The sequence below is a fragment of the Micropterus salmoides genome, unplaced genomic scaffold, assembly GCF_014851395.1.
Source record: "Micropterus salmoides isolate LMB-PRFRI ecotype aquatic unplaced genomic scaffold, ASM1485139v1 Ms_hic_scaffold_20, whole genome shotgun sequence".
Classification (NCBI taxonomy): domain Eukaryota; kingdom Metazoa; phylum Chordata; class Actinopteri; order Centrarchiformes; family Centrarchidae; genus Micropterus; species Micropterus salmoides.
In genome coordinates, this window is record NW_024041151.1 from 30409957 (window position 1) to 30435694 (window position 25738).

At 41.1% G+C, this 25738-nt stretch overlaps 1 protein-coding gene across 2 annotated transcripts; it reads left to right on the plus strand.

Annotated features, from left to right (window-relative positions):
• The first annotated feature begins 1150 nt into the window (after window positions 1-1150).
• slc25a25b (solute carrier family 25 member 25b) lies at window positions 1151-24103 on the plus strand. Of its 2 annotated transcripts, XM_038733913.1 has the most exons (11): window positions 1151-2291; window positions 11278-11404; window positions 11662-11749; window positions 14596-14631; window positions 14940-15051; window positions 15709-15867; window positions 16006-16158; window positions 16236-16343; window positions 16640-16807; window positions 16898-17048; window positions 17469-24103. In XM_038733913.1, exons 1-11 carry the CDS (start codon window positions 1938-1940, stop codon window positions 17651-17653), a joined length of 1641 nt encoding a protein of 546 aa, XP_038589841.1. In that variant the 5' UTR covers window positions 1151-1937; the 3' UTR covers window positions 17654-24103. The 2 variants fall into 2 exon arrangements, with proteins under 2 accessions (XP_038589841.1, XP_038589842.1); XM_038733914.1 differs by lacking the exon at window positions 14596-14631 and having other exon boundaries at window positions 1157-2291.
• The last annotated feature ends 1635 nt before the right edge of the window (window positions 24104-25738 follow it).

Consider the following 25738-nt stretch of genomic DNA (forward strand, 5'->3'; position numbering starts at 1 on the left):
CATAGTGCTTTTTCTTTGCACCCTCTTGTCAGATTTTCAGCTGACCTGCAGCCATCAGAGTTGACTCTCATAATGAACCTGCAAGATAGCAGATCAGTCACAGGCTGTCATCATGTGTTGCTGTAGCACTCAATGTTAAGCACATTGAGTTTACCTAAAATGGGATACGTATGTAAAATTGCCCTGCCTATAAAAGCATCATGTACTCAAGTTTAAGTTCTTTATTGTCATATGCACAACTATTACAGTGAGGTGGTCGTAGTTGTGATGCTAACCCAGGCTCCTTTTACAACGTACATACAAATGTATAAAAACAAAATCATGCAAGTAAAGATTTGAATCTAAGACATCAACACATGAAATAGAGCAGAAGTTAATAAAATAAAATATTGTGGTGGACAGGTGTAAGGCAAGGCATGTTTATTGTATAGCGCATTTCAACAAGAAGGCAAAGTGCTTTATCTAAAACATAAATGCAGCATAGAGCAATATAATGAGACATTTGGATACAATTAAAGTTAGTTAGTTAAAGTTAGAGTTATACAATAATTGCAAAACTTATGCTGTGCTATCAGCCCTCCAATAAAGGACTAGTTCAAATGCAAAAGTTATAATGTTTTAGTATAATGTTACTATAACGTTTTTGGTTGAAATGTGTTGCTTCAACTGTATCATGTACGGTAAATGAGTTTCAAGAAGTGAGATGAAACCAGGAACAGACTCTGCCGGCCTGATCTCTGGTAGACTCTGGTAGACTGTTCCAGAGATTGACAGCAAAGGCCCTGTCTCCTTAGGTTTTTAGCCTATACCTCGCAATAGCAACACCCTACCAGAAGATCTCAGTGTGCCCTGGCTCATAGGGGATAAAAACTCAGAGATGCAAGATGCAAGCCCATGCCTGCTCTTCAAAGTAATTAGAGGGAACTGGAAACCGTGTTTGCATCGCAGCGAAAAATCGAGTGTTATTCCATCTCAGTATGTAGGTTTCTGCTGAGAGACTTAATTTTCACTTTTGACAGTGTTTTCCCAGCATCAAGAGAGATTTGATAACTGGATACATTTTACTTAAAACTTAAAAAGAAGAGAAATGATCCTCCACTTGCACACAAAAACTTGGGCTGGGAGAAAAACCTTTCCCCTTAGCACCTAGGCCTACACCCTTTAGAAATCTGATGAGTTTGGTTTAATAAACAGCCATTTTATTCCATAATATTATATTCTCATTAAATATTCTCCGTTTTCCATTCACGTTTTTCATGGATTCCTTCCTTTAAGGCATGTCCCGTCCTTCAAATGAGTCATCTGATTGCAGGCCAGTTAATACTCAGTAAATTCCTTTAACCTCTGTCACGCTGTGTTCTCGCGTTGTACAACGAGATTTCTGGCGCACCCGGTTCTAATGCAACATCTTTCTCTTCTCAACGGACGGCAAGTGAACAGCACTTAAACATCGGGATAAACACCTGATCCATCACGGTCTTTAAAACAAGAGCGTCTTCTTTCGTGCGACACACGAGCTCTGCATAAGCTCAAACGTTCGATTCTGTGAGGTATTTTAACTTACGGTCCGCTGACCGCCCAAGATCCTCACATTTCAGCACGTCTCGCTTCGCCGGTGTCTGGGCTGTAACATTTGGCTAACGGTGAACACGCTAGCTAGATAAGCTGATTTATTAAGTGAAATTACTGAGATGAGCACTTTCAGTCTCACGTGAACTCTTCCGCCGTGTTCGTAGTGAGAGGTCTGGTTTGTAAGCCGGCCGGTAGCGTAATGGAGGGACATGTGACGTGGTAACGTAGTCAGCTCGAGCTCTCACCGTGGCCTCAGCTGCTCTTTAACTCTTCGAGTTAGCTGTGCTTAGCTCCGAGCCGGTTGGCACTGTAGCTTACTTAGTTAAGTGTGAAGATATTCAGGACTCCAGCAGTGCGGGACACCCATGATGCACCAGCAGGGCTCGTTCATGCCCCCCTTGCTCAGCGATGTGTCCTGCGAATGCCGGTCAGCTGACACACACCCAGGGGTCGACCCGGGCGGCGGAGGCGGGCGCGCCGGGGACCCCTCTGCTTCCCCGACTAAACCAGTCCCCAGACAGCCCGTAACCGGTGACTTGCACCCGGACCCCGACCAGTCAGCGCATCCATGTGACATATGTGGCGGGCCCGAGCAGGAGCACAGACTGAAGGTGCTGTTTCAGGTCCTGGATGTGAACGGGGATGGAGGTATCTGTGTCAACGACCTGACGATTGGGCTGAAGAAACTAGGGGTGCATCGCACTGAACATGAGCTCATGGTGAGTGGACACATCTCAGCTGAGTTGCACCAGGTGTTTTGTTTTTGTGTCATTTTTCCTGCCTTGTTGTTGCAGTCCATGTTTCAGTCTTACCGTTTCCCTGTTGAAATTATTATTATTATTATTATTATTATTATTATTATTATTATTATTTAAAGCGAGGGGGAATGACATAACAAGTGCCAAAACTTAGATGGGTTTGCTTTGAATCTCATTTCTAACAAAATGTTGCTTTGAACACCTGTAGGGACGTCACAATACCTTCACTGTGACAGGACTGCCTGAATGACAGCCATCAGTCTGTAGATCTTTATTTAGTATGATAAACAAATGAAACGGGTAAAATACCAGTTGGTGTTGTATCATTGCCTTTCTATAAACACAGTTTATTGTGTGTGTGAGTTGTATTTGTTGTTGCTCTTAATTCTCTGCTATTTTGCTGGAGTTTGGTGAAATATTCTTATAATAGTGGAAGTAAACCATGACATGTGGATAAACATCACCAAATTAGGAATTACAGCAGAAATAAGGTAGCCATTGTTGTTTTGTGCATAGTAGCTACATCTGGACACAGGCTTTGGTAGACTTAGGTTTTGATTAAATCACTAGTCTTGAGGGTTTTTTTTCAAGCGGATTCCTGCAGACAGGCAGTGAATGATGCATATTTAATTTTACACACATCATGCAGCGGTTGAAGTTGCTAGTTTGCAAAAATAGTAATTGTGTAAGGGAGTCCCCTCTGACCTCATTTGACTCTGGACTGGAAGCAGATCAGTTGTGGAAATCCTTGCTTCTCTGGAAATTTCTCTTTGTTTGTTGAGGACAGTCGCACAACCCTGGATAATGGTTCCCTCTACATGCCATTTGACATGGTGGCAAATGTCCAAGACCACAGAGGTCACAGGATTAACCCCTAATAACAATTCACTGGTACAGGCTACTCTCTCCATACAACCTGAAACTGTCAGGGGTCAGTGTATCTCTCTATCTATCTTTTGTGTGTTTTTTGCAATGAATGCACAAGTTACACCTGCTTGTTAATACTTTTGCAGTTCCTTTTAAACAGTTAATTATTACCTTCAGTCATTATAAAAAAGTTAAAAGGGTTCAGTTACTGTTTGCACATATTGCTCATATTTTTTATACTGTGAACCTTTGCACATACTGTGGTCAATATTTTGCACATTCCATCCTCTTCATTTGAAACACTGTACAGCTCTTTTCATTTAACAGCCAGATATACTCCTATTATACTGTACATTTCTAACAAGGTAAATTTGTTGTATGTGACAACATATGTGGCTATAAACGTCCGAAGGGACACAAAAAAACCACTCCAGACTAATTTATTCACTGCTAGCACTGGTGCGACCAACTTTCTCAGTTGGTTTCTCAGACATGTTTTGGTTGCACCCTTATTTTTGGTGCAGTTATTAATCAGTGACCTTGCATGCTGATGAATAGTAGTCTTAATTTGCATACCCTAGTTTTGCATTGATGTAAAGATCGACAGTGACCTGAGACTTGATATTTGCAAAATATTTTAACCTGAACATTACGTTTCTCTGCCACAAGTGGCTGGCAAAATAGTTCATATTCTCTCATAACCTTCTGCATGGGAGTGTTCAACCTGGACTTCTCACATACTTTGGAGGAGATGTCTGTGGCAACATCTATCATAAATAATAAGTAGGGGGCGGAGGCATTTTTGTCACCAACCTTTTCCCGGAGGTTGTCTGATATCACAGCTATAAACTGGGCACAGCCCATGTCATTGGCATAGGTTGGGTTCTCATTCAGCCCATTCTTCTTCATCACTGAGACCCGGGATTGTGACTTTTTCTTTTCGCTATGTTATAGGCTGTGTTGAACTTGATGACCATTTCATTCTCCTCCATTGAACGATTACTCTCATATATCCGTTGAAAAGAAGTGGCGGGTGGGGGGGGTCAGTGTTTCGGGTGATGCATCAGTCCCTGCAAGTTTTGCGACAGCTTTGTGTTCAGTGTACATGAACCTTCACCACGAGACCCATATCAAGCACATTTTTATGGTTTTGAATTATGACATACAAATTGGATTGTCCTCTCTCTAACTGATTTCTACAAAAATAATTATCTAACGATGTTACTTAGCCAGCCTAATCTTTAATTAGAATGACCCCACTTTCTGTTGAATGTACTAAAGAAAATGTACTCATTTTGCTAGATTAGTGGGCTACTTTTACTTTAGTAATTTTAGTAAGCTGTGTACGTATGGTGGTCCAAAGCTCCTGTACTAGCGGTGTAAACAAATAGCCTACCAACAGTCCCCTGGTGTTCCAATCTCCCAGTCCGGGTAGAGTCAGCTAATAGGGCCCTAAGTAAGAGCTAGAATTAGCAACAGTGCTCCCATAAGTGACTTCCATGTTACAAGAGTAAAGGTTTGTGTTGCGACAATCCCCTGATACTCCTGTCCTGGTGACAAGGCACAGTGAATGGAGTTTGAGGTTTGTTAGTTTTTTCTGTGACTAACTGACCAATGAAAAGTTGATGGACTAAGACTCTTCTCGACTAATGGTTTAGTGGACTGTCAGGCAGCAGCCCGAGTAACAGTAGTGTAGTAAACTGTGACTTTCCTCTTCCTGTGATGCACCATGTCACCTAGAAAGAAACTGAGAATGCGCAGAGGCCGATTTTAATGAAGTGAAATACGAGTCTGTCGTTCCTTGGACTGATGTTTGACCAAATTTGACTTCTTTTAAAACCTTCTAAGATTATCTTCTAGATACAAAACAAATACTGAAAAACAAAACATCTTTGTTTAATATCTTATATTATTATCTATATATCTTATATTTCAGTAGCAAGGTTTATGTCTCTGCCAAAAGTAATGTAATTCAAGTTTGGGTCTTTTTTTATGAGATTTCTTTTTCTGGTTCAATTAATGTAGCTGTGTGCACACTCAGAGCAGTTTAATAGACAACTGCAGTGGACATTTTGAGCCAGTTCACCAACACTTGAACTGGGAAATAGTTTACAACCTGTCAGGAGAATGGTGGCAATAATGTATGTTTTTATTTTTCTCCATGAACACGCACACTTCTGAGGCCAGTTGAGAATGAAATGCAGCAAAGCTTGTGAAGGCTGTCGGGTGAATGGGTTCGCCTGCTGGATGCTTAGGGTGTGCTTGGAATGACTCTGAGGATAGTGGGGGAGGGAGGAGAGAGGAATCACTCAGCAGATTTTTTTTCTGTGAGGGAGGGGTGACCAAGGGGAAACCCTGCCCCCCCCCCCCCCCCCCCCCCCCCGTCTACTCTGGCTGACAATTTAAGGCATAAATTATTTTCCACACTGCTATCCTGTCCTTTATTGGCTGAGGGGCTCAGTCCATCGCTCAACAAACGGACCTGCCAGTATGGGCTGCAGGGATTGGTCAGGCTCGGCTGCAGTGAGGATGCAGGTTTCTGGAGGCTCTCTTTGCTGCATTTCTCTGCCTGCTGATACTGAAGCTGGCTAAATGGCAAAGCCCGTCTGCTGCTGCCATCGTTTTCTCATTCCCAACATGAGATGTTGTGTGAAATTCTAGGTTTGATAAATTGCCGCAGAAGTTATACGGAACGAGCTAGCTAGGAGCCTTTTGTTTTTTGATGCCTGTGGACCTGAGCCTAGAAGTCTGTCACTGGAGGGATTTTAAGGATCCTGTGGGAAGATGAGACACTGAGCTGGATCAGTGAAGTCGAAGAAAGTGGAGGAGCCCCCCTCTGCAGTCCCTCGTTGTCCTCAGCTGACCTTTCTATACTTGTTCTTCTAGTTCTCTTTTTGCTTTGTGTTAAGGGTTGTAGTGTTTGAGTAGAGGGCAGTCATCCAGACACATTGAGGCTCAGTTTGAGGATGCTGCAGGACATGCTGAGTTTCCTGTGCCAGAGCCTTTTTGGCAGGACGCAGTGTAAGCCTGCTGAAACTCCTTTGCCGGGGGAGAAAAAAACTGAGGCTACTGGGAACTGCAGAGAGCCGCCAGCTGGTCTCCAGGAAAAGACTGCACACTCCTCTGATAGTAAAGAAATCAGCGGGAGTAATGTTATTCCAAAGAAGACCACAGTATTAATCATGGTGGCACCACCAATGGATTTTGAACAGGTAGAATAAAGCAGGTGGCTGTATTCTCTTGTCCCGCAGGATAAGTACTGTTTGGTGCATGAAGTTAACTTTTCACTACAGTTGAGTAGAAGTAGCAGGTGAGCAAACCAGACATATACTGTTCAACTCTTTGAACAACTTAACCACCACTCAAAGTTATAGATAATTACAATCTGCTATGTTATTTTTTTTTTTTAGAATTAAAGTCTTTATGATATTAATGGCAGGTTAATTTGTACTCTGTGTTAGAAAAGTCACACTGACTTTATATCTGAACAAATATTGTCTGGATAGCCATGAAAATGTGGTACAGATATTTTGCACGTATAGAAGATGAATCTTAATGACTTTGTTGAACCCCTGACCTTTTTTATCCAGCACCACTATCAGGTCAGATATTTGTATGTCATCATGGATAGATTGGAACAAAATTTGGTATAGGCATTCATGGTCCAAATTTCTTTGATGATCCCCTGGTCTTTGTGACGAGGCTACCATGCAAGGTGCCAGCTGCTCATCAGAAAGAAACTACTTGTCCAAGGACACTTCTACATGCGGGCTGGGAAAACCCTGGATCGAACCGCCGACCTTCCGATTATTACAGCTCCAGCCGTTTCATCTAATAACTTTGATGATCCTCTTGCCTTGCATCATTAGGTCAAAATTTTAATTTGTCCAAGTTGGTTTCGTTTGTAAGCAAATACCTGCGAAAACATGTGACATTGAGGCCATCAGCCTCAGTTGGACGGAGGTGCTGTAAATGTTAGCATGTTAACGCACTAAACTAAGAAATGGTAAACATACTTGCTAAACATCAGCATATTACTATTGCCATTATGAGCATGTTGACGTTAGCATCTGCCTACAGTGTCACAGTCTCTAAGCACGGCTCTTAGTTTTGTTAACCTATATTTAGCCAGTGTTGTTCCTCAGGGAGAACATTTGGAAGCTGAAGTCTAACCATACTGTTGACAACAGAGGAGCAGTTACAGAAGATGTGCCTTGTTTAAGGGGTACGTCCTTGATCAAAGAAGGGCTGAAAAACAGGCTTAAAACAAAATGTACATTTCACAAAAATAAACATTCGACAGCCTAATAATCTTGCTCAGAGGCGCTGATCAACTGCATTGTCGATGAAAAAATGAGGCTACTTCTCGGCTGATTTATTACCTCAGTAAACACTTTCCTAATGAGTTTATGGTCTCAGTCTCTAGTTTCAAGTCTTTTTCAACACAGCATGATGTCATTAGTTCGTGGCTACCTTGTGATTGACAAGTCGCTACCACAGCAGCCTGCCAGTCATGATAGAGGTGAATGGTATCCGCTGCACTGTGCACATCTAGCTAGCTCGGGACTTGTTTTTGGGTGCTGTTTTCGTCTCAGAGTTTTGACCCTTTCACAGTAGGTTCTCACTTCATGAAAGTTAATTGTAACATTTGGGCCCCTAAAAATGTCTTGTTCAGTGTTTCTTTGTGCTATAAGACACTCTATGGAGTCGGTTGTACATTTAGATTTAAGCCTGTTTTTCAGGTATGAGAGGAAATCCAGCATCATCATACATGAGGGTGAAGTAAGCTACCACTGTGGCTCCGCTCTGTTGCCTCTCAATAATGAGCGTGTGACATTTGGCTTAGATACAGTTTACAGTCAAGCAGCTTTTGGTCAAAACATTGCATACAGATTGCATTGCTATTTCTGTGACTCTACACAAAATATGGTGACTGAGCTGCTAAAATACAGTATAAATAGTTCACCTCATTGCATTAAAGGCACGGCATCATCTAACTGCTTAAGGTCAAACAAAAGAACTGTATTCACTGTTGGTCTGCCCACAGCAGAGGACCATGTCAGTGTCATGCGGAATTCAAACCAAACGCAAATTTAATTCTCGCAGCGCTTTCCTTGTATGTAACACAAGTTACATACACAAGTTTTCTGAACTCACCAGGTAGTTCAACCTCCTCGCTTTCTTTTCTCCAAGTAATGTCCATGTCCATGTTTTATCCGTTTTCTATATAAATATGAAGTCGTAGAGCTCTGGGTGCCAGCCGACGCAAACAACAACAGTGGAACCGGATGTGCATGGAAGCTAGCTGCTGAGAAGCTCCAGTGAAGATAAATCAATGTTGTAATCCCAAAAACTAAAGTAAAAAGCCAATTTAATAAAAGCAGTTTACTCCGAGCTCCTCCTGCGAGCAAACGGCGTAGTTGTCAGAGCAGAATCCAGACAGACTACGGGTTCGTTTGTCCAAAAGCTGCAGCGCTGCTCCCTGCTCTGTTTCGACTTTCCCCCCAAGTTTAGCAGCTCTCCGCCGGCCAGCGGTATTTCAATTCCTCCGCTCTGCCTGGCCCTCTCCACACAACGCTCTGAAGCTGTTGGTGACGTCCGGATAATCTCAACGCTGAAAGGCTATCGCGACTCAGCTTCATGCGACTGAAAATATTCAACTCGCACGAAGGCAGATACTGAAGGAGTTGATCTTCAGTATCTGCTGTGTCCAGTCATTTCCTGAGTAGTGTAGGAATGCTTCACTTTGGGTTCATTGCTGGTCAGTGCATTGACATTCTTTCCACTGTAACTTTAACTGGGACATTTTAAAAGTATTTTTTTTTTGCCCAAGAAATTGTTATTACATGGCACATGATAAATTAGATTATTTACAGAGAAAACCATCTCACAGAAAAGTGTGTGTCATTGAGCTGTAGTGCAGTGATCACTATCTCTGTGGTGCGTGTTCTGTGGTGAAATGACACAGTAGGGCAAACTGCTTTGTCAACGTCTTCCTTGCCTCGAGGTCACAAAAATGATGTGTGTCTTATGTAGTGTAGTGCTGCCTGTGTTTGAGAGATTGACTCAGTGTACTGTAGGAAATGATGACGTCACTTGTGCTCTGCGAGATGTGTTTACCATGTTAACAGTGAACCAATGGGAGGAGAGTGCTCTTTAATCTAAATGGATCCAATGACAGGCAGGCAAGTGGGCAGGAGGGCAGGTGTGGAGCTTCATCTGTGCTCTAATGACACTGTTTTTCAGGAATATTCCACAAAGAGCCAACGACCTGCGTTCTGTATAGTCCATTTACTTCTTAGTACTTTGAGTTAGACAGTAGAAGAGACCTGATGCGTCTGTGTCTCTATGTCCCAATTTCCAACAAGGACCACAATGAGTTTGAGTATTTTGAATCAAATGGATTACCATCTGAAATAAAGTCAGTGTTCAAACTGAGTTTATTTCTCCCATCGCATGAATTGATGACTTATCGTACGTGGAAAAAGGTACGAATGAAAAAGTGCTTAGCTTTCATTCTAATGCTGTAATTTACTTTGCTGGATTAGGGGCAGAGTTTATTTTTGTGTTGTGTGGATGATCTTGTCTTACTGCAATAATGGTGTGACCCGTCTTTACTAAAAATGCTAAACTCTTTATTAGAGGTGGCTTTTTAAAATTTTGACTAAAATGCTGCATCATAATAATTGACTTCATTTTGTGCGAGATTTTTCTGTCCTGTTTTAGGTGTTGTTGTTTGCCTGCGATATCCACACTTGCTTTAGTGCGTCTCTGAGAAAAATCAACCGGAAGTGCTGGGGAAACTGCTTTTCATTTATAAGAGACTATGCAATAATTGTTGAGACATTCAAAGACATATTAATAGGTCAGGATTTGTGCTGTGTCCAGAGGACTGTTTCAAAGAAAGAGTGACGAAACAGTGGTGTCTGTAAAGGAGTGCATCAGTGTAAGTTTCTGTGTCTCAGTCTGCAGTCTTCCTGGATACTACCAGCAGATGGCACCAAAGTCTGAAATGTTCAAAAACCAGTGGTGGTGCTCCACTGCCATTTCTTAAAAGTATTTATGGTGAAATAACTGAACAGTACAGTATATATACAGCTCCATTGCTTCATACTGTCAGACAAATAAAGTATATACAGTGATATACCGCTTTCAACCTGAAAAGAAATCTTGTCACACCCCTAGTGCTTACTAACTGGTTAATTGGTTCAGCACTGCAGTAATACAACATATAATAATGTAAGTTACACGATCCATTCGGCTGCATTATCAGTGCTAATACTATGTTTTGAATGCAAGACTTTTACTTTTAAAGGTGTATTTATACTTTGTTATAATATATGGCAATATTTATTTAGAAAGTTAAAGATCTTAATACTTCTTTCATCCTTGCAGTTTCATTACCATGGCAAGAAAACCTATTGATGTAAATTCTAAAGCTTGCAAAATGCAAAGAAGTTTTTTTTTTTTTTTTTTTTTCAGTGAAATGTTTTTTCTCATGGTCAGTCAGTTTTGCCCCCTTGCTGGCAGAGAAAATACTTTCCAAGTATTGTTGAGGTGTGTTCTGTGAGAGAGAAACTGGCCTGCACACCCAGCCGTTCCTTCCCTCAGTTAGCCATTTCCTGCCTGTAAATATAGATTTATGTTTCAGCAAACTCTAATTCCTTGTAGAAATGCTTCCAGTTGGCTAGGAAGGCTGTTTTGGCAGAGTACGCCGTGGACTGTCTAAGATGCCTAATAACCTGACATGTGTGATGGCTGTAAAGTGGTCTGAACTGCTGGCTGAGTCAACAGTGCACAGATGGTGGAAGCGTCCACGCTGTGACCTCTGCTGCTGTTTGTCACATCACTCTGTCCACAAAGCAATAGGGCTGTCTTTAACAACAGTGGTGAATTAGTTCAGGTCAATATCCTTTACGGATAATGTTACTGTGTATACAGCTAATTTGACATTACTTAAATACAAAAATGAGGCAATATTTTTATGACCGTCTCTATAGCTGTTCCTGTCCCTCACGTGCTTGTTTATCAATGGACACAAGTCCCTCAAAGGTTTCTCCTGTCTCTTTCTTCCCCACAGAAAATAGTGAAAGCAGGAGACAAAGACCTGGACGGACAGTTAGACTTTGAGGAGTTTGTTCATTATCTCAGAGACCACGAGAAGAAACTCCGGCTGGTCTTCAAGAGTCTGGACAGGAAGAATGACGGTAAGGAATCTTGTTACAACTAGTGACTTACATTTCTCTACTCTTTCCCTACTCTGCTGTAGGTTACAGAGAACAGATGGGAGTATCAGTATCACAAAAAAATCCTCCAGGGACTTTGTATTGCATTTCCATAAATTTGGGTTACTCACAAGATACAGATTCAAGAAGAATGTTCAATGTTCAGTTTGTAATGCTGAGATAACCCTGATGACATCATCACCTTTGATTGATAAATAATAATTTATTCTGCGGTGCAGGCCGGATCGACTCACAAGAAATCATGCAGTCTCTTCGTGACCTCGGAGTGAACATCTCTGAGGAACAGGCTGAGAAGATTCTCAAAAGGTGAGAGTAGTGCTGTCATCCAGTCTCTATAACGCTAAATAGATTCACAAATCTGTTCATTTTTATTCATGTGATCTAATTCAGAGGAGCTTTGTATACCCCCTCCTAACAAGTACAGGCAAGAATTGAAATCAATTGAAAACAGAAAAGCATTGGCACTTTAACATGATGGTCTCATGTCTGAATAAGTGCCCGAGCTACTGGTATGTAATAATCTCATTAGGTCGGACCTGTAACATTTCTGAATTGAATGCGGTCAGAGTTACTTAAAGGCTGCAGCAGGACAGCGTTAAATACAAAGAGATTAAATTCCCGCTGTGTTCCACCTTTTCAAGATCTATTATCTAAACTTACAATAAATGCATTCAACAATGTGGATATGACCCATAAATTGGTGTTTGGTGGTGGGAGGTGACCAAGATTAGTACCTCACTGGGAGAGACGGCTGAAAAGGCAGCTAGAATAGGAGATGAAGAGGTGGTAGAACAGGTGGTGTCAGCAGGTGGGTGGATGAACATGAGGTGAATGTCATCTATCAAGTAGAGAGGAGGGGTGAAAGGATTACCGGTTTAACGGTAAACCACAGTAACATTCCCGACGGTTATTATTACTGTACACATTTTAATTACCATGATAACCGGGTACGGTTAACCACGCTGTTATAATCTCACGACAAACACTGTCCAGCGTCTCCCAGAAGCAGGCGCGCATGCGCAGAATGCAGCGCAGGTTTCTTTGGGTCGCGGCGGAAGACGACGCTGCAGAGACTTTTCAGTCACTCTGAAGTCCGGTCGTATTTTAGTTTTTATGAGAGTGCTTATAGTGAACGCAGGGTGAGTGAACTTTTAGCTTTGGTTTGTCTCTCTGACTTGCTAACGGCGTGTAAACTGAAGCTCTCAGTGTTGCTGCTCTTGTAAAAAGGCTACACGTTGTTCTGCTGCTGTGTGCGTATTCGTCCGCTGCACATGAGAACACGTTACGCAGTTTAGCCAGCCAACCAGCATCTCTAGAAACGCTACAGACTGCTCTGTATTTATGTCAGTTGTTGGGCTCATTGCAGTTACTATCACTGTCTTCTAAACACTTATTTGTTTTCATGTAATTGTCCGCGGGGTCATTGTATTAACTATATAATATAAAATCTTTATAATGCACACTGATGATTTTTACATGTTTACAAAAGTTATTTTCTGTTTTATTTTTATGCAAACAGTAGTTTTCAATATAAAACTTGTTGAAATGGTTTCAGTGTGTGTATCAGTACACATTTTTACAATCCCCTGATAATACTGATAACCGTGATCATTTTGGTCACAATAATCGTGATATGAAATTTTCATACCATTTCATCCCTAGTAGAGAGGAGATGTTCTGAGTGAGAAGGAGGGAGACCAGGAGCCAAGGTTGCAGCAGATAGGAAGACAGAATGTGTAGAAGAGAGAAGTTTGGGGGAGGGAGTAGGACATGAAGAAGTGGTGGGAGACATGAAGAGGAGTTACAGGAAGGTTAGTGGTAGAGCAGTTCCTGATGAATACAATGTTCGCTCAGCTGGTTACCGGCTTTGCGACTAGGGGGTAGAGTGTTAGTCAGATTTTAACTTCTCTGTCTGGATATTTATGTCACAGAAGAAGATCAAGATCAAGTACAAGTGTGTGGGCATCTTCAGGGATGTTTGATAGGAGGATGTCTGATTCCAACAACAATGTTTTGTTTGTTTTTTAACAAGGTTTTGATCATAATCGGTATAGAAACATGTGCCCCTCCATACACATTTGTCATACAAACGAATGAAGTAAAACAAATAGAATAAAATTAAAAGGGAAACAATAAGAATAATAAAAAATAATTATATAAAAAAGAAAATAATATTAAAATAAAAGGCAGAGTCTATACTGCCTTATGTTATCTACACTATACAACTATATACAATGTTCTGTCTCTCAAATTCTAATGGCAAATATATCTGTTTGCCTATTTCTGATGGGGCTTAGCACAAAAATGTTTAATTTCATCAAATATGTAACAGACACAGCATTAAATTCAAAAGAAAAAGGAGGCAAAGTGTGTAAGCAGGTAGAGAGACATTCTCCATTTGGGGGAGATTAACTATTCAGTGCCGCCCCCTCTAAGCAAATGTAAGAGCATTAATTAAGGTTTCGACAGCATAATATATCCATCAGTGACGCAGTGATTGACAGAATATAGACCCATTCCTCTTCCATACTGTCACACTCACTAGGTCCAAATATCGTCCAAGCACCTATGGCTGTTTCCCCAGCTGTCCTGAAAGACAGAAATGCTTCTCTCTTTCACCAAACTAATTGTCTCATTAACTCATAATAGACGATTCATTAAAACTCAACGGAGACAAAATAAAACTCACCAAAATCATCTTTATCAGTCATTCTGTCAATCCTAGTCCAGATGTGTTCACTAAGAGGCTACTAAACCCGGTTTCTAACCTGTTTCTGGTTCTTGTGCTTCAGTCAGCTAAAAGGACCACTAAGTTAGCTGCACGGCTAACTGAGCTAACTAGCTAACAGCAGTTAGCATCAGTTTTGACTTGATATGTGATATGCTGCCCCTATTTTAGTATGAATTGGACAGGTGGAGAGTCTCAGTTCTTACATACCGTATCTCTTAAGAGCTGCATTAAGCCAGAAATGTTCCATGTTCTGTGTCTGAGAAGGGCTTCAGTCTGCTCAGCCATGGTGCCTCTAACTACTCCTGAGCTATTAAGTTCTGTTTATTTAGCAGAAACATGTTGTTATGGCTCAGTGTGATCCTTGTCTTGTTCGTCTAACCTCCTGTCTGTCTGTCTGTCTCTTCTCTCTGACTGGTCTCAGAATAAGGAGGGGTCAAATCTGGGCCCCTATCTTGTAGTAAGTAGTAGATTCTATAGTCTGCTTGCTCAGCCAGTGCTGCATATGCTATTTATTTCTTTTATTTTTTATTTCAGATTTAAAGTGCAAGAATTATCACATTGACAAATCAAAGAAATGCTGACAATGTGGTGATTTGGTTGTGGCACAGAGTGCTCAAGTAACGCATGCTGCTACAACATAATGCACTGACCTCATAAAGGAAGCCATGAGAACAAATGTTACCATTATTCAGAAGTACCATCTTATTCTTTCTGCAGTCTGAAACTGTCTCATTTCTAACAGTCTGCCTTATTTTACATCCCCAGTATGGATAAAAATGGCACAATGACAATTGACTGGAATGAATGGCGGGATTACCACCTCCTGCATCCAGCAGACAATATCCCTGAGATCATCCTCTACTGGAAACACTCCACGGTAACTCAGTCTTCCTTTCTCCTCGAAAGCAAAAAACCAATCTCATCTTTCCTACTACAATTTATCTACAGTATGTATATCATCAACATGCCTGCATACCACAACCTTTATTATTTTTACATTTTGCAGACACCAGCTAGCTTCTTTTTGCAAAGGCATATGGACATTCAGAGAAAGCCATATGAGTAGTGTGTAACTGTATGTATAAGTACTGGTAAATATTTAAATAGTACTAATATAAATAATAATAATTTAATAATTTGATGAGCCTGGTGGTGAGTAAGGTCACAGGATGTTCCACCAGAATCAGTTGCTGAAGACTACTGTGCCTCCTGGGACGATGAGTTTAAGAACCGCTCAGGAGGGAAAGTATTGTATCGCTGCATTTGTCCTGTAATACTAATCCAGTCCAAATGCTTTGCTATCAATATCATCATTATGAAATTATTGAGTTGTAATATTTACGTTTTTCACTGAGTCTGCATCAGGAAGAAATAGACCTCCTGGGATAGACACATTCACACAGCACTCCTGTACTTAGGGTTTGTGTTAAACCCGGGTTTGGTCCTTCCCTGTCTGTCTGACTCTGGCTATTTAAAACATCTTTTTACTGTGGATTAGCTTCACAAGGCCTGAACCCCTCTGCTTGCTCCTCAGATCTTTGATGTTGGGGAGAGTTTGTTGGTGCCTGATGAGTTCACGGCAGAAGAGAAGAAAACAGGAATGTGGTGGCGACACCTAGTGGCTGGAGGAGGAGCTGGTGCTGTGTCTCGAACCTGCACAGCACCGCTGGACAGGCTCAAAGTACTCATGCAGGTAAAACCCAACACTCAGCTGTTGAATGAGGGAGTATTTAGGCAGCTTTCATTCTAGACCAACTGAAGAAAGGGAAGTGAATTTGTGATCACAGTGTGAATACATGCTGACTGTTTGTCCTGGTCCCGGCCTGCCCAGGTTCATGCCTCCAAGAGCAACAGCATGCGCATCGCTGGGGGGTTCGGCCAAATGATCCGAGAGGGCGGTGTGAGGTCATTGTGGCGAGGCAACGGCATCAATGTCATCAAAATCGCCCCCGAGTCTGCTATTAAGTTCATGGCCTACGAACAGGTATGCACCGCTACAGCTCTGACTGCAATAAGCTGTCATATGTTATGTTGTTACAAAAAAGGGTGTCCTGTCTGTAGATTAAACGATTAATTGGAAGCAACCAGGAGACGCTGGGCATCTCAGAGAGACTGGTGGCAGGCTCACTGGCTGGAGCAATCGCTCAGAGCAGCATCTACCCCATGGAGGTGAGAGGCCGATGAACACAGACAAGACCTCGCTTACTCGCAGCTCCTGACATGTTTGTATGCAGAAACATCCAAGTGTATTTTCTTTGTCTTGTCACTGACGGCCCATTTTAACTTTTAGCCTTGAACCCATGAGGTCCAGAACACGCAACTTATTTTAATATGAAAGATAATCCACGACATGGTATGTTAGTCGGTGTTTGTTCAAGTATGAAAGATTTTCTACGACTCTTTCGAACAAAGTGGAGGCATCTTTCATCTATCAGAGAGCCTGACATCACTTCCTGTCCTCTCAGGTCCTGAAGACACGGTTAGCCCTGAGGAGGACGGGCCAGTACTCTGGCATTTTGGATTGTGCCAAACATATGTTCCACAAGGAAGGTGTGGCTGCTTTCTACAAAGGCTACGTCCCCAACATGCTGGGCATCATTCCCTACGCTGGCATCGACCTAGCTGTCTATGAGGTGTGTGGTTGTTGTCGGGGGATATCTTGTCTTTCTGTTTGTTGTTTCTTTACTTCAGTCTGACCTCTTTGCTCTCCTCCCCTCTGTCAGACTCTGAAGAATTCCTGGCTGCAGCGCTTTGCCACAGACAGCGCTGATCCGGGAGTGTTTGTGCTGCTGGCTTGTGGCACCACTTCCAGCACGTGTGGCCAGCTGGCCAGCTACCCACTAGCCCTGGTCAGGACTCGAATGCAGGGCCAAGGTCAGTCACTGTACGCTGCTGTCTATTAGAAGGATATGAAGACTTGATTATATGTTCCAGGAACACCCTGAGTGATTGATTACCCATTAGTTAGCCTCTAGTAGAAAACTTTTCTTCTAATCCTAAATCTCCCTCTCTCTCCCGATGAATGCCACTTGTTCATGAGATTTGATCATTACCACAAACAAAGCCCCTAATCTGCTGTATAAGGCTATTCGTTCTACTCTATTTGTGGGCACAATTTCAATAATGGAATTTAGTGCTGCAGAATAAAGCAATCACATGCCTATACTGAGGCCACGTTGTAACCATGTCTCTGTCAGCCCAATACAGAGATTTGTTCATCTGTTTAGATTCAAGCGATTAGCTTTGTGTTGGGCGCATGGTTTGATGAGCCCATCCTCACTTTGTTTTCTTCAGCTACCCTGGAAGGAGGCCCTCAGATGACCATGACGGGCCTGTTCAGACACATCATTAGGACCGAGGGGCCCATGGGACTCTACCGAGGCCTGGCACCCAACTTCATGAAAGTCATTCCATCTGTCAGCATCAGCTACGTTGTTTACGAGAACCTGAAGCTCACGCTGGGGGTCCAGTCAAAGTGAGGAAGGAGGCCAAAGGTTATTTTGTTTCCTTTTCTTTTGAGCTGAAGATTGACTGTGCTGGGCTCTAAGAAACAAGCAGCTACCATTCTGTATATTTCAATCAAATAATCAAATTCCAGTATTTAAAGGATAAATGTTAAATGTGAATGAAGAGGAATGTGAACATGTAGGAAAGCCTGTTAGCTGCTCTATTTAAATCATTTAGCAATCCAGCTGTGCTACAACACCTGTTAATCTCTGTTTAGGAAGACAAAAGTTTACATGTAATTAAGTGGTTTACTGTTGTACCAGTAAAATGTACCTGCTTGTTTTGGGCACTGACATTGAAATGGCAGGAACAGTCCTGCTGGCCTGTGTAAAGGAAGAACCTTTGCTTTGAAGGGCTTTGCTAAGGATATCTGAAAGCATTTCTCATGTCTACCTACTGGAAGACTTGCACAGCACTAATCATTTGAAGTACACTGTGCACAAATGTAATGTGGACATTACTTTTGCAGGTATGCAGATTCCCTTTGTGCATGTAATATGCTCCTTTTTTATGTAGATGGCAGCTTTGTTCTGTGTAACAAGGTGATCAGTGGTCAAACAAGACCTCATTAAAGAATGAACTTTGCTGTAGTTAGGTCTCAACTAGGAATGCATGATATTGGATTTTTGCCGATATCTGATATGCCGAAATTTTCCAACTCATTTTAGTGGATGCGATATATGCATATATTTATTTCCACCTAACTGCTGAGAACATCAGCAGCTCTTTAGATGGACAATTAAATGTGTAGTGTTGAAGGAATGCTATTTGGCTCCTCCTCGCAAGACTGACGCTGAGCAATCATTGCAAATAGCAACTTTGCAATCTGTTTCACACACTTCAAAAAACCTCTACACTACAGACATACTCATGTCGCATGTACATAATTTAAGTGTCCCCTTATTGGCCTGTCCTATCGGCAGCAATGTAATTTCAGGCCGATACTGATGACGTGCCAATATTATTGTGCATCCCTAGTCCCAACAGTTCAAGAGCTTTTCACATCTACAAACGTTAGTGCCATCATTTATCCTTACGTCCGGCCGACTACAGATGACAGGCCATGCGTATAGATCACAATCACAACTAAACTCTCAAAAACAATATTGTTTAATACGTCATGCAGATATGTGCAATTTTATGTTGTTGACCTGTGTACTGTGTCATTTTCAAAATTCCTCAGCAGACATGTTTCTCTTTATCCTCCCCAGAGGGTCAGCCTTTCCATTATAGACACTCCAACACCCCTTGAGGCCTAAATGTCAGTTTCCATAGGCATTTTCATTAAATTGCCTGAACACATGCTAATGCTTCCACAGGGATGAATCCAGTCGTTTGACTCACCCCTTTCCTCCGGCATTAGCCTTATGTTTTTAATCCTACCTTTGGTAAGGTTCTAGGAATAGTGCAAATAGTATGATCTTATCATATTTCATACAGTGTTCCAGCTCTGTCTCTTGCTCTCCTGCTGCCCAAACAGCCACCAAGCTACGGAAGCATAATGCATTCACTTGAGGAAAAAAAATTAGAGATAATTATGAGAGAAGATTTGAAGGTTTTAAAAAAAAAAAAAAAAAAAAAGATTTTGTTCTGTTTTTTTATTTTTTATTAACAAGATACCTCAAATTCTCAAGAAAGCTCTCATTTAGCTCGATTTCATGGAGGCAAACATGTCCCACCTGTTTAGTTTAATCCAGTTTCATCTTGGTTTGGCTTTTAGACATTGGGAGATACTCCTGACTTTAAGTGATACAGATAGTATCAGTGTTATCAGTTTAATGACCCCATTCTAAATCATAAAGGCCCATGTTGTTGTTGTTGGAGGGTCAGGCTGATAAGCATCAACAACCGTGGCCTACTCCATGCAGGTTAGAGCTTCCCGCAAGGAGTTTGAGTTATTTCATTAATTCAGAAAAACAGAGCAGTGTCTGTTAGAAAGGTTATAATATCAGTGACGTGACTCTATAATGTCAGTTACATAGCATCTATCTTAAGTTTTCAAACATTAGCTACTGGTCATACCAGACCAATGAAGGCTGCAGCAGCAAACCCCTGAGTTACTGAGCTGAGCAAGCATGTATTTTGTTTCTTCTATTTCTCTGAATTCAGTTTTTCATTTGTATAGAGTGATTTTTTTTAAAAATATTTCTTTTAAATATTGTGTCAGCAGATCCAATAGGGCTGTTGGTGTGATTTAAAGACAATAGACATGCCTTTTATTATTAATTGTTTTATGGAGAATAACTCCTCCCAAAGTCGTTAAGCATTTACCTGTAACCTGAGTGACAGCAAGAGAAAGAAGGCTGCAACAACAAAAGGAATGCGACCTGTGGACGTCGGGCTGGTCGTCACAATGAGACAGGATTAAAAGCAGCAGTAGTCATTGATACAAAGATGAGGATAAATGACTCAAGAGCAGCTTGCCTGTTTTTAGATGCCACGGATGTCCACACTGTAAAGCAATGGGGGCCTTTGCACCCCCTAACAAAAGTTTGAATTCTTGCCATAATTGTAGAAATTTCTAATTAGGTGTCATTTACATTTTCATATCAAGTCAGCTAATTAAAGTTTAGGAAGGCCATGTGTGTACTGATTTGTGCGGAAGAGGATTAGGGCCACATGTGAATTCTGAGATTAAAGTCAGAATTCTGTGAAAAAAGTCAGAACTCTAAAAAAAATTTCACATGTGGCCCTAATCCTCTTCCGCAGATTTGACTGTAGTGTCAGCCAAAGTAGGCATAAGCTGTTTTCACTGAAGAGCGAAAAAAAAAAAAAGAAGATATCTTAACCATCAGGCCCAGCTGATTTAACAAAACACGTGTGATTAAACTTTACTTTGTGTTTAACAATGTTACTACGAGGCAGTGCTGTTGAGGACAGCTTTTTAGTTTGGTGCTCTAAATATGTTGGGAGAATAAGACACTGAGTTTGTCCCTTCAATCGTCATACTGATCTTGCCTTGCAATGTTTTTGTAGAGTGATATTTTTAGTACCAATAATATAACGTTTTGAGGTTAGTGTCGGTAGCTGGACCTCTAAGGAACATTCACCAGCTTGTCGGCTAAAGACATTTTCCATTTTTGTAAATAAGTCAGATGGCAGGACATCCAAGCCGAGGCAGCGCTCTCACCCTGACTGATGCCTGTGTCAAATGGCCACAGATTTCCATGAGTGCCTTGCTTGCCAAGCCTCTCCTAGGTAAATGCACCTAAACACTGAGAGGTGGAGTCTGTGGAACATTAAAAGCACTTTTAGGTACTCTGCTTGAAATTTTTTTTATTTTTTTTATGTCCGTATATATTTATTTATTTATTTACAAAAAAGGATTAATGACTGAATATGTGATCTGTTGGTTGTGCTGAATACATAACTTTCAGGTGGCTTTTTGATTTAAGTAATCTGTGGTCTTGCTGAAAAACTGAGGCCAGTGGTTTGTTTTGAGTGATATGGTTTAAAATTCAAAGCCTTGTGGAGTGGTCAATACTAAACTAAGAGAGCCCTCAGTAAAGTGCAATCAAGCAAAACTTTATTTATATAACACCTGCTGCACAGAGCTTGAAGTACCGCAGAAGTTGCAACCACAAAAACCATGTGGCTAGTGTAAAGAAAACTCGTTAGGTAGAGAGGTCGTGTGTCCGAGAAGTTCCCCCATCAGCAGCAATGTGTATATAAATCCCACCCCACAGTTTCCACATACCTTGTCACTCGATGGGGATGTTCTCTGCTATTCTGGACTGTAACAAGCATATTTTTTACTATTAAAGATGTATTTCAACCTATTTCTTGAGGCTAAAAAAATCATAGTTGCAAGGCACAACTTTTTCCATTTAAATAAACATTTCCAACATTTTGCTGGGGCTGAATGCACTACAGTTATTACCGAATGCCACAAGAATAACACGCCTGTGTCGTACATATTATTGCATGTTATGACAAGGAATTGTTCACTTTTCGCGTGTCATTTCACACCCTTTAGTCTCTTCCCTGTCATGTTATGCACAAATGGCATAGAGGGGGAAAAAAAGTAAGGTGATGTAATATAAAGAGAGACAACACATGTGACAAGGTCGGAACGGATGGATGGGTCACATTAACACAGGACTTTCCCAGGAGGCCACTGTTCGTGTCCCGTGTGAAACCAAAGGTCAACGCTGACTTAATTTAACTTGCGTACATGAGTTAACTTGGCTAGCATATTTAACTTACTTTACGCATGTAACGTCATGTAACTTGCGTAGATAACTTGACTAATGTTGCAGCCAAAGGTGGTATAAAACAGATTAGTCAATAAAATGGGTCAAAAACTGAGAGTCACCGCAACCAAGAGGGGTCCTTAAGCATAAGTTCAGTATTTAAACTAGCAGGCTTAAAGCAGGGGTAGGCGGTTTATTTCAGAAGCATTTTTGTTACATTTGTTGATATTCTTTTTACAACCTGACAGCAATCAAATCAAACGCTCTGTGCCAGTATCTGGCAGTTGCAGGACTTCAATAAGCACGTCCCATTCATTCAGACCGAATGAAATGATTGGCTGGCCTGACCTTCCTGCCTACCTGTGTGTGTGTGTGTGTGTGCACTGCCTGTGCACACAGTATGAACATGATTTTCTGAGGAGTGGCTTTGGAAGGAGGGATTTTTCGGTTGGATACTGGTAGCTACTCGGCCAGTTGGCACCTGTTGGCTTGAGCAATAATATCAAAGTAATTCTGAAGTAAAAAGTGGCATGCAAAGTGTTGTTTGTAGGAATGCCATTCAGACTTTTGAAAAAGGGTGTAGGATAGTAAATGATGTCTGTTGAAAGATAATTTTGCCTGTCAAGAAAATCGCAGTTTGTTGTACAGAGTAACATTTAGTTTTGTGTGAAACCACTCAATGAGCTACATCTACCAACATGTTTAAGCTGTAATGCTAGCAAAGTTTCATAGCTTGGTTGCTACTAGCTAGGTAATTTAGCTGTGTTCCACATACAGATGTTTCTCACCTGATGTTTAATCCAACGACTCTTGGTCCTTTCATCACATCATCTACTCATGGTAGTTCTTGGACGTTAGCTTCAGTGACGTTAGCTTCAGTGAGAGGAAAAGTTATGATGTCACTATGCAACTTTTGTGTTTGTGGTCTTTCTAATTACATATTTTCACAATCTTATACTTTGACAGTTTAATGACAAACTGCAACTTTCTTGACTTGCAAAATTATATTTGAAATTAACAAACATCATAGAGTAATTAAGGGCACGGTTCAAATGGGATCAAAAAATTAGTTGTCTCTCGCCTTTGACTACCATACATATTTTCCCATGGTCGTCCACCAGAAGGGCAGGGACTTAGGCTCTCCATTTTAAAATAAGTCACATCAAACTCTGTTATTATGAAAATAAGATGATGAATTAATATTAAATTATTTCACACATTATTGTTTCATGTCTATATTTTGCATAAATTTTATTTCATAGTTTTACTTTTTAGCATTTATTTTCTGTTGAATCTTTTGGGGCCCCATATAAAGGTTCTAATGATGACACATCTGATTTCTCTTCAGCAGCAGTTTGTTATGGTGATAAGTTATGAACCCTGCATTTCAGCTGCAAACACTGCTCAGGCAAAAGCACAGTGTATCAGGAATATATCCTGAAGAATAAACACATTATGGGCAGTGATAGATGCAGCCTGAACACGATGACATCATGTTGAAGTATATGTGGAAAGTAGCTGTTTTCATCAACAGGCAGCTCCCCTGCTATACAAACCAATGTTCCGTACAATCTGTGTGTGTTTGGTCCAGCTGCAGTCTCAGTTGCTGGTCTCCTTGTGACATTCAGAATGCCTGACTGCTTTTGTCAGCTGCCTCACTTGAGCAGCTTTTGAAGTCACGCTGTGTCTTTGTAGCCGGTGGAGGGCTTACATTTGCTCCTTTTGATTGTTCATCCTCATTCGCAGGTTTGGAAGCATATCAGTCCATCCCTCTTTCCTCCTCTAAGCCCTCGCCTCGCGCTGATATCATATATGCATAAAGTGGTGACACAGAATGGTGTCATATGGCTGCATGTACATTTTTTTCCATATTTTGTACTGTGAAAAGTCAAGCTCTAATGTCTTAAAAGTAGCCTTTACCTGCCTGTATGTTGTACTTACCAACAAGCAGTGGAACTTGAAATGCACAGGATCTGACTACACAAACTGAATGCTACAATGTAAAGTGGTAAATGGTGGCATCGTTTAGAAAATGTATTCAGTATATATATATTTCTATTTTATTTTATTATGCTAGCTGTAAGTGATGGAGATTAAAGAATGCGTATGTGAGTTCTTGTATAGTATTTGTATGTAGATGCATCCATTGAAAGAATGTTATGATTGTATTTATGCTTGTATATCTCGGTTGTCAAATAAACTAGTTCAGCACTGTTTGATATGACTCCATTTGATGGTAAAAGGTCTGTTCTTTTATAGCGCCTTTCTAGGGCTTTTACACTACGTCACATTCACAAACATATACACTGATGGCAGATGGCTGTGGTAAGCAGCAGAACAGAAATTAATTTGTGGTTCTGTATCTTGACCGATGGACACCTCAACATGCAGACTGGAGGAGCCGGGTCGCCGCTCTTTCGATTAGCAGGCAAACGGCTCTACCTGCCGAGACACAGCCGCCCCCGCTGGATTTTCAACTATAACTGAAATCACACCTGAGCTTGCACCACGTGGCACGTTTGTTTTTGTCAGTGCAATAAAAGGCCTCACAGTTATGTGAGACGTTTAAAGGAATATTGTCTTATTGGAGGAACTGCTATTAACATCTGTTGATATCTGAAACGTGTGACAAGAGGCCTCTACTAGACACTTTTTATAAGGGTCCATTAGCCAAAAATGTTTAAAAATAAATTACAGGGTATTTAATTTTATAAAGGAAATTACAAGTACATAAACATTGTACAAAGCACAGTACTCGAGTAAGTAGTAACTAATGTGTGTTTTACAGTGTGTTCTTTTGTAATTTGTGTTTGTCATATTTATATATACACATACAGTATATTCACAGAAATGTGTTTAATAGATTATATTTATCAATTAAAATACAAAGCGAGTGAACAGATGAAAAATCTAAATCAAATCAATATTTGGTGTGACCACACTTTGCCTTCAAAACAGCATTGATTCTTCTAGGTATATTTGCACAAAGTCAGGGATAGTGTAGGCATATCATCAGGTGTATGAGTATCAGTTTACTGTCAAAAGTCATACACCATGGCAAGACTGAGACACAGCAACAACACACAAGGTAGTTATACTGCATCAGCAAGATCTCTTCCAGGCAGACATTTCAAGGCAGACAGGGGTTTCCAGATGTGCTGTTGACACTTCACAAAGGTTAAAAGACTCAGTGGGCAGAGAGCCAATACCAATAAGCAGCCATGTGAGAGACAACAGTCACACCGAGGTACAGCGTGACCAGACCAGACAGAAAAGTGGGGAAGTTGTTTAATAACTACTATTTTCAGTCAGTCGCCGATGTGTAGAAGTTGTGTAATACTGTAATTGGAGAAGTAGTAATAGGATCAGACAGTGGTGGAAAACTTACCAAATACTTCCAGTCTTGGATCCATTCACATTGTTCCAGATTATAAGGTAGATTTCCAGGGTTGTGTTACAAGGTTAGGTTGTAGTTCCACTTTATGTTACTCACAAAAACAAAAATAAACAAGTCATAGAAATCTAACTATTTTACATGGTGCAGTGCTGAGGATTAATTAAGTAGTCTCAGCCTGGGGGAAGAAGCTGCTCTGTAGACTGGAGGTGCAGAAATCAGAACACAAATAAAACCAAGAACTCTAGTTTGTAGCTTCTAGCTTGTAGCGTGCAACTTGCAGATGGTCCCTGGGGAGCTGATTGGCTCAGAACTCCAAGAAACCACAGAAGAAATATGCTATGCTGGTTATGCCTGGATATTAAGGCCTCAAGTAAAACGCTGTGTAAAAACCGGTAAAACACGTTACGATATATATATCCAGCACTCTGACGGTAACATTGTGCTACTGCAGGCTACTGATTTTCAAT

Excerpts from the sequence above, each read along its gene's own strand:
- slc25a25b (XM_038733913.1), top strand. The coding sequence starts at position 1,938 with ATGATGCACCAGCAGGGCTCGTTCATGCCCCCCTTGCTCAGCGATGTG. Across the intron at positions 14,632-14,939 it reads ATCTGGGCCCCTATCTTGTA|TATGGATAAAAATGGCACAA; the intron begins GTAAGTAGTAGA and ends TTACATCCCCAG. Across the intron at positions 15,052-15,708 it reads TCTACTGGAAACACTCCACG|ATCTTTGATGTTGGGGAGAG; the intron begins GTAACTCAGTCT and ends CTTGCTCCTCAG.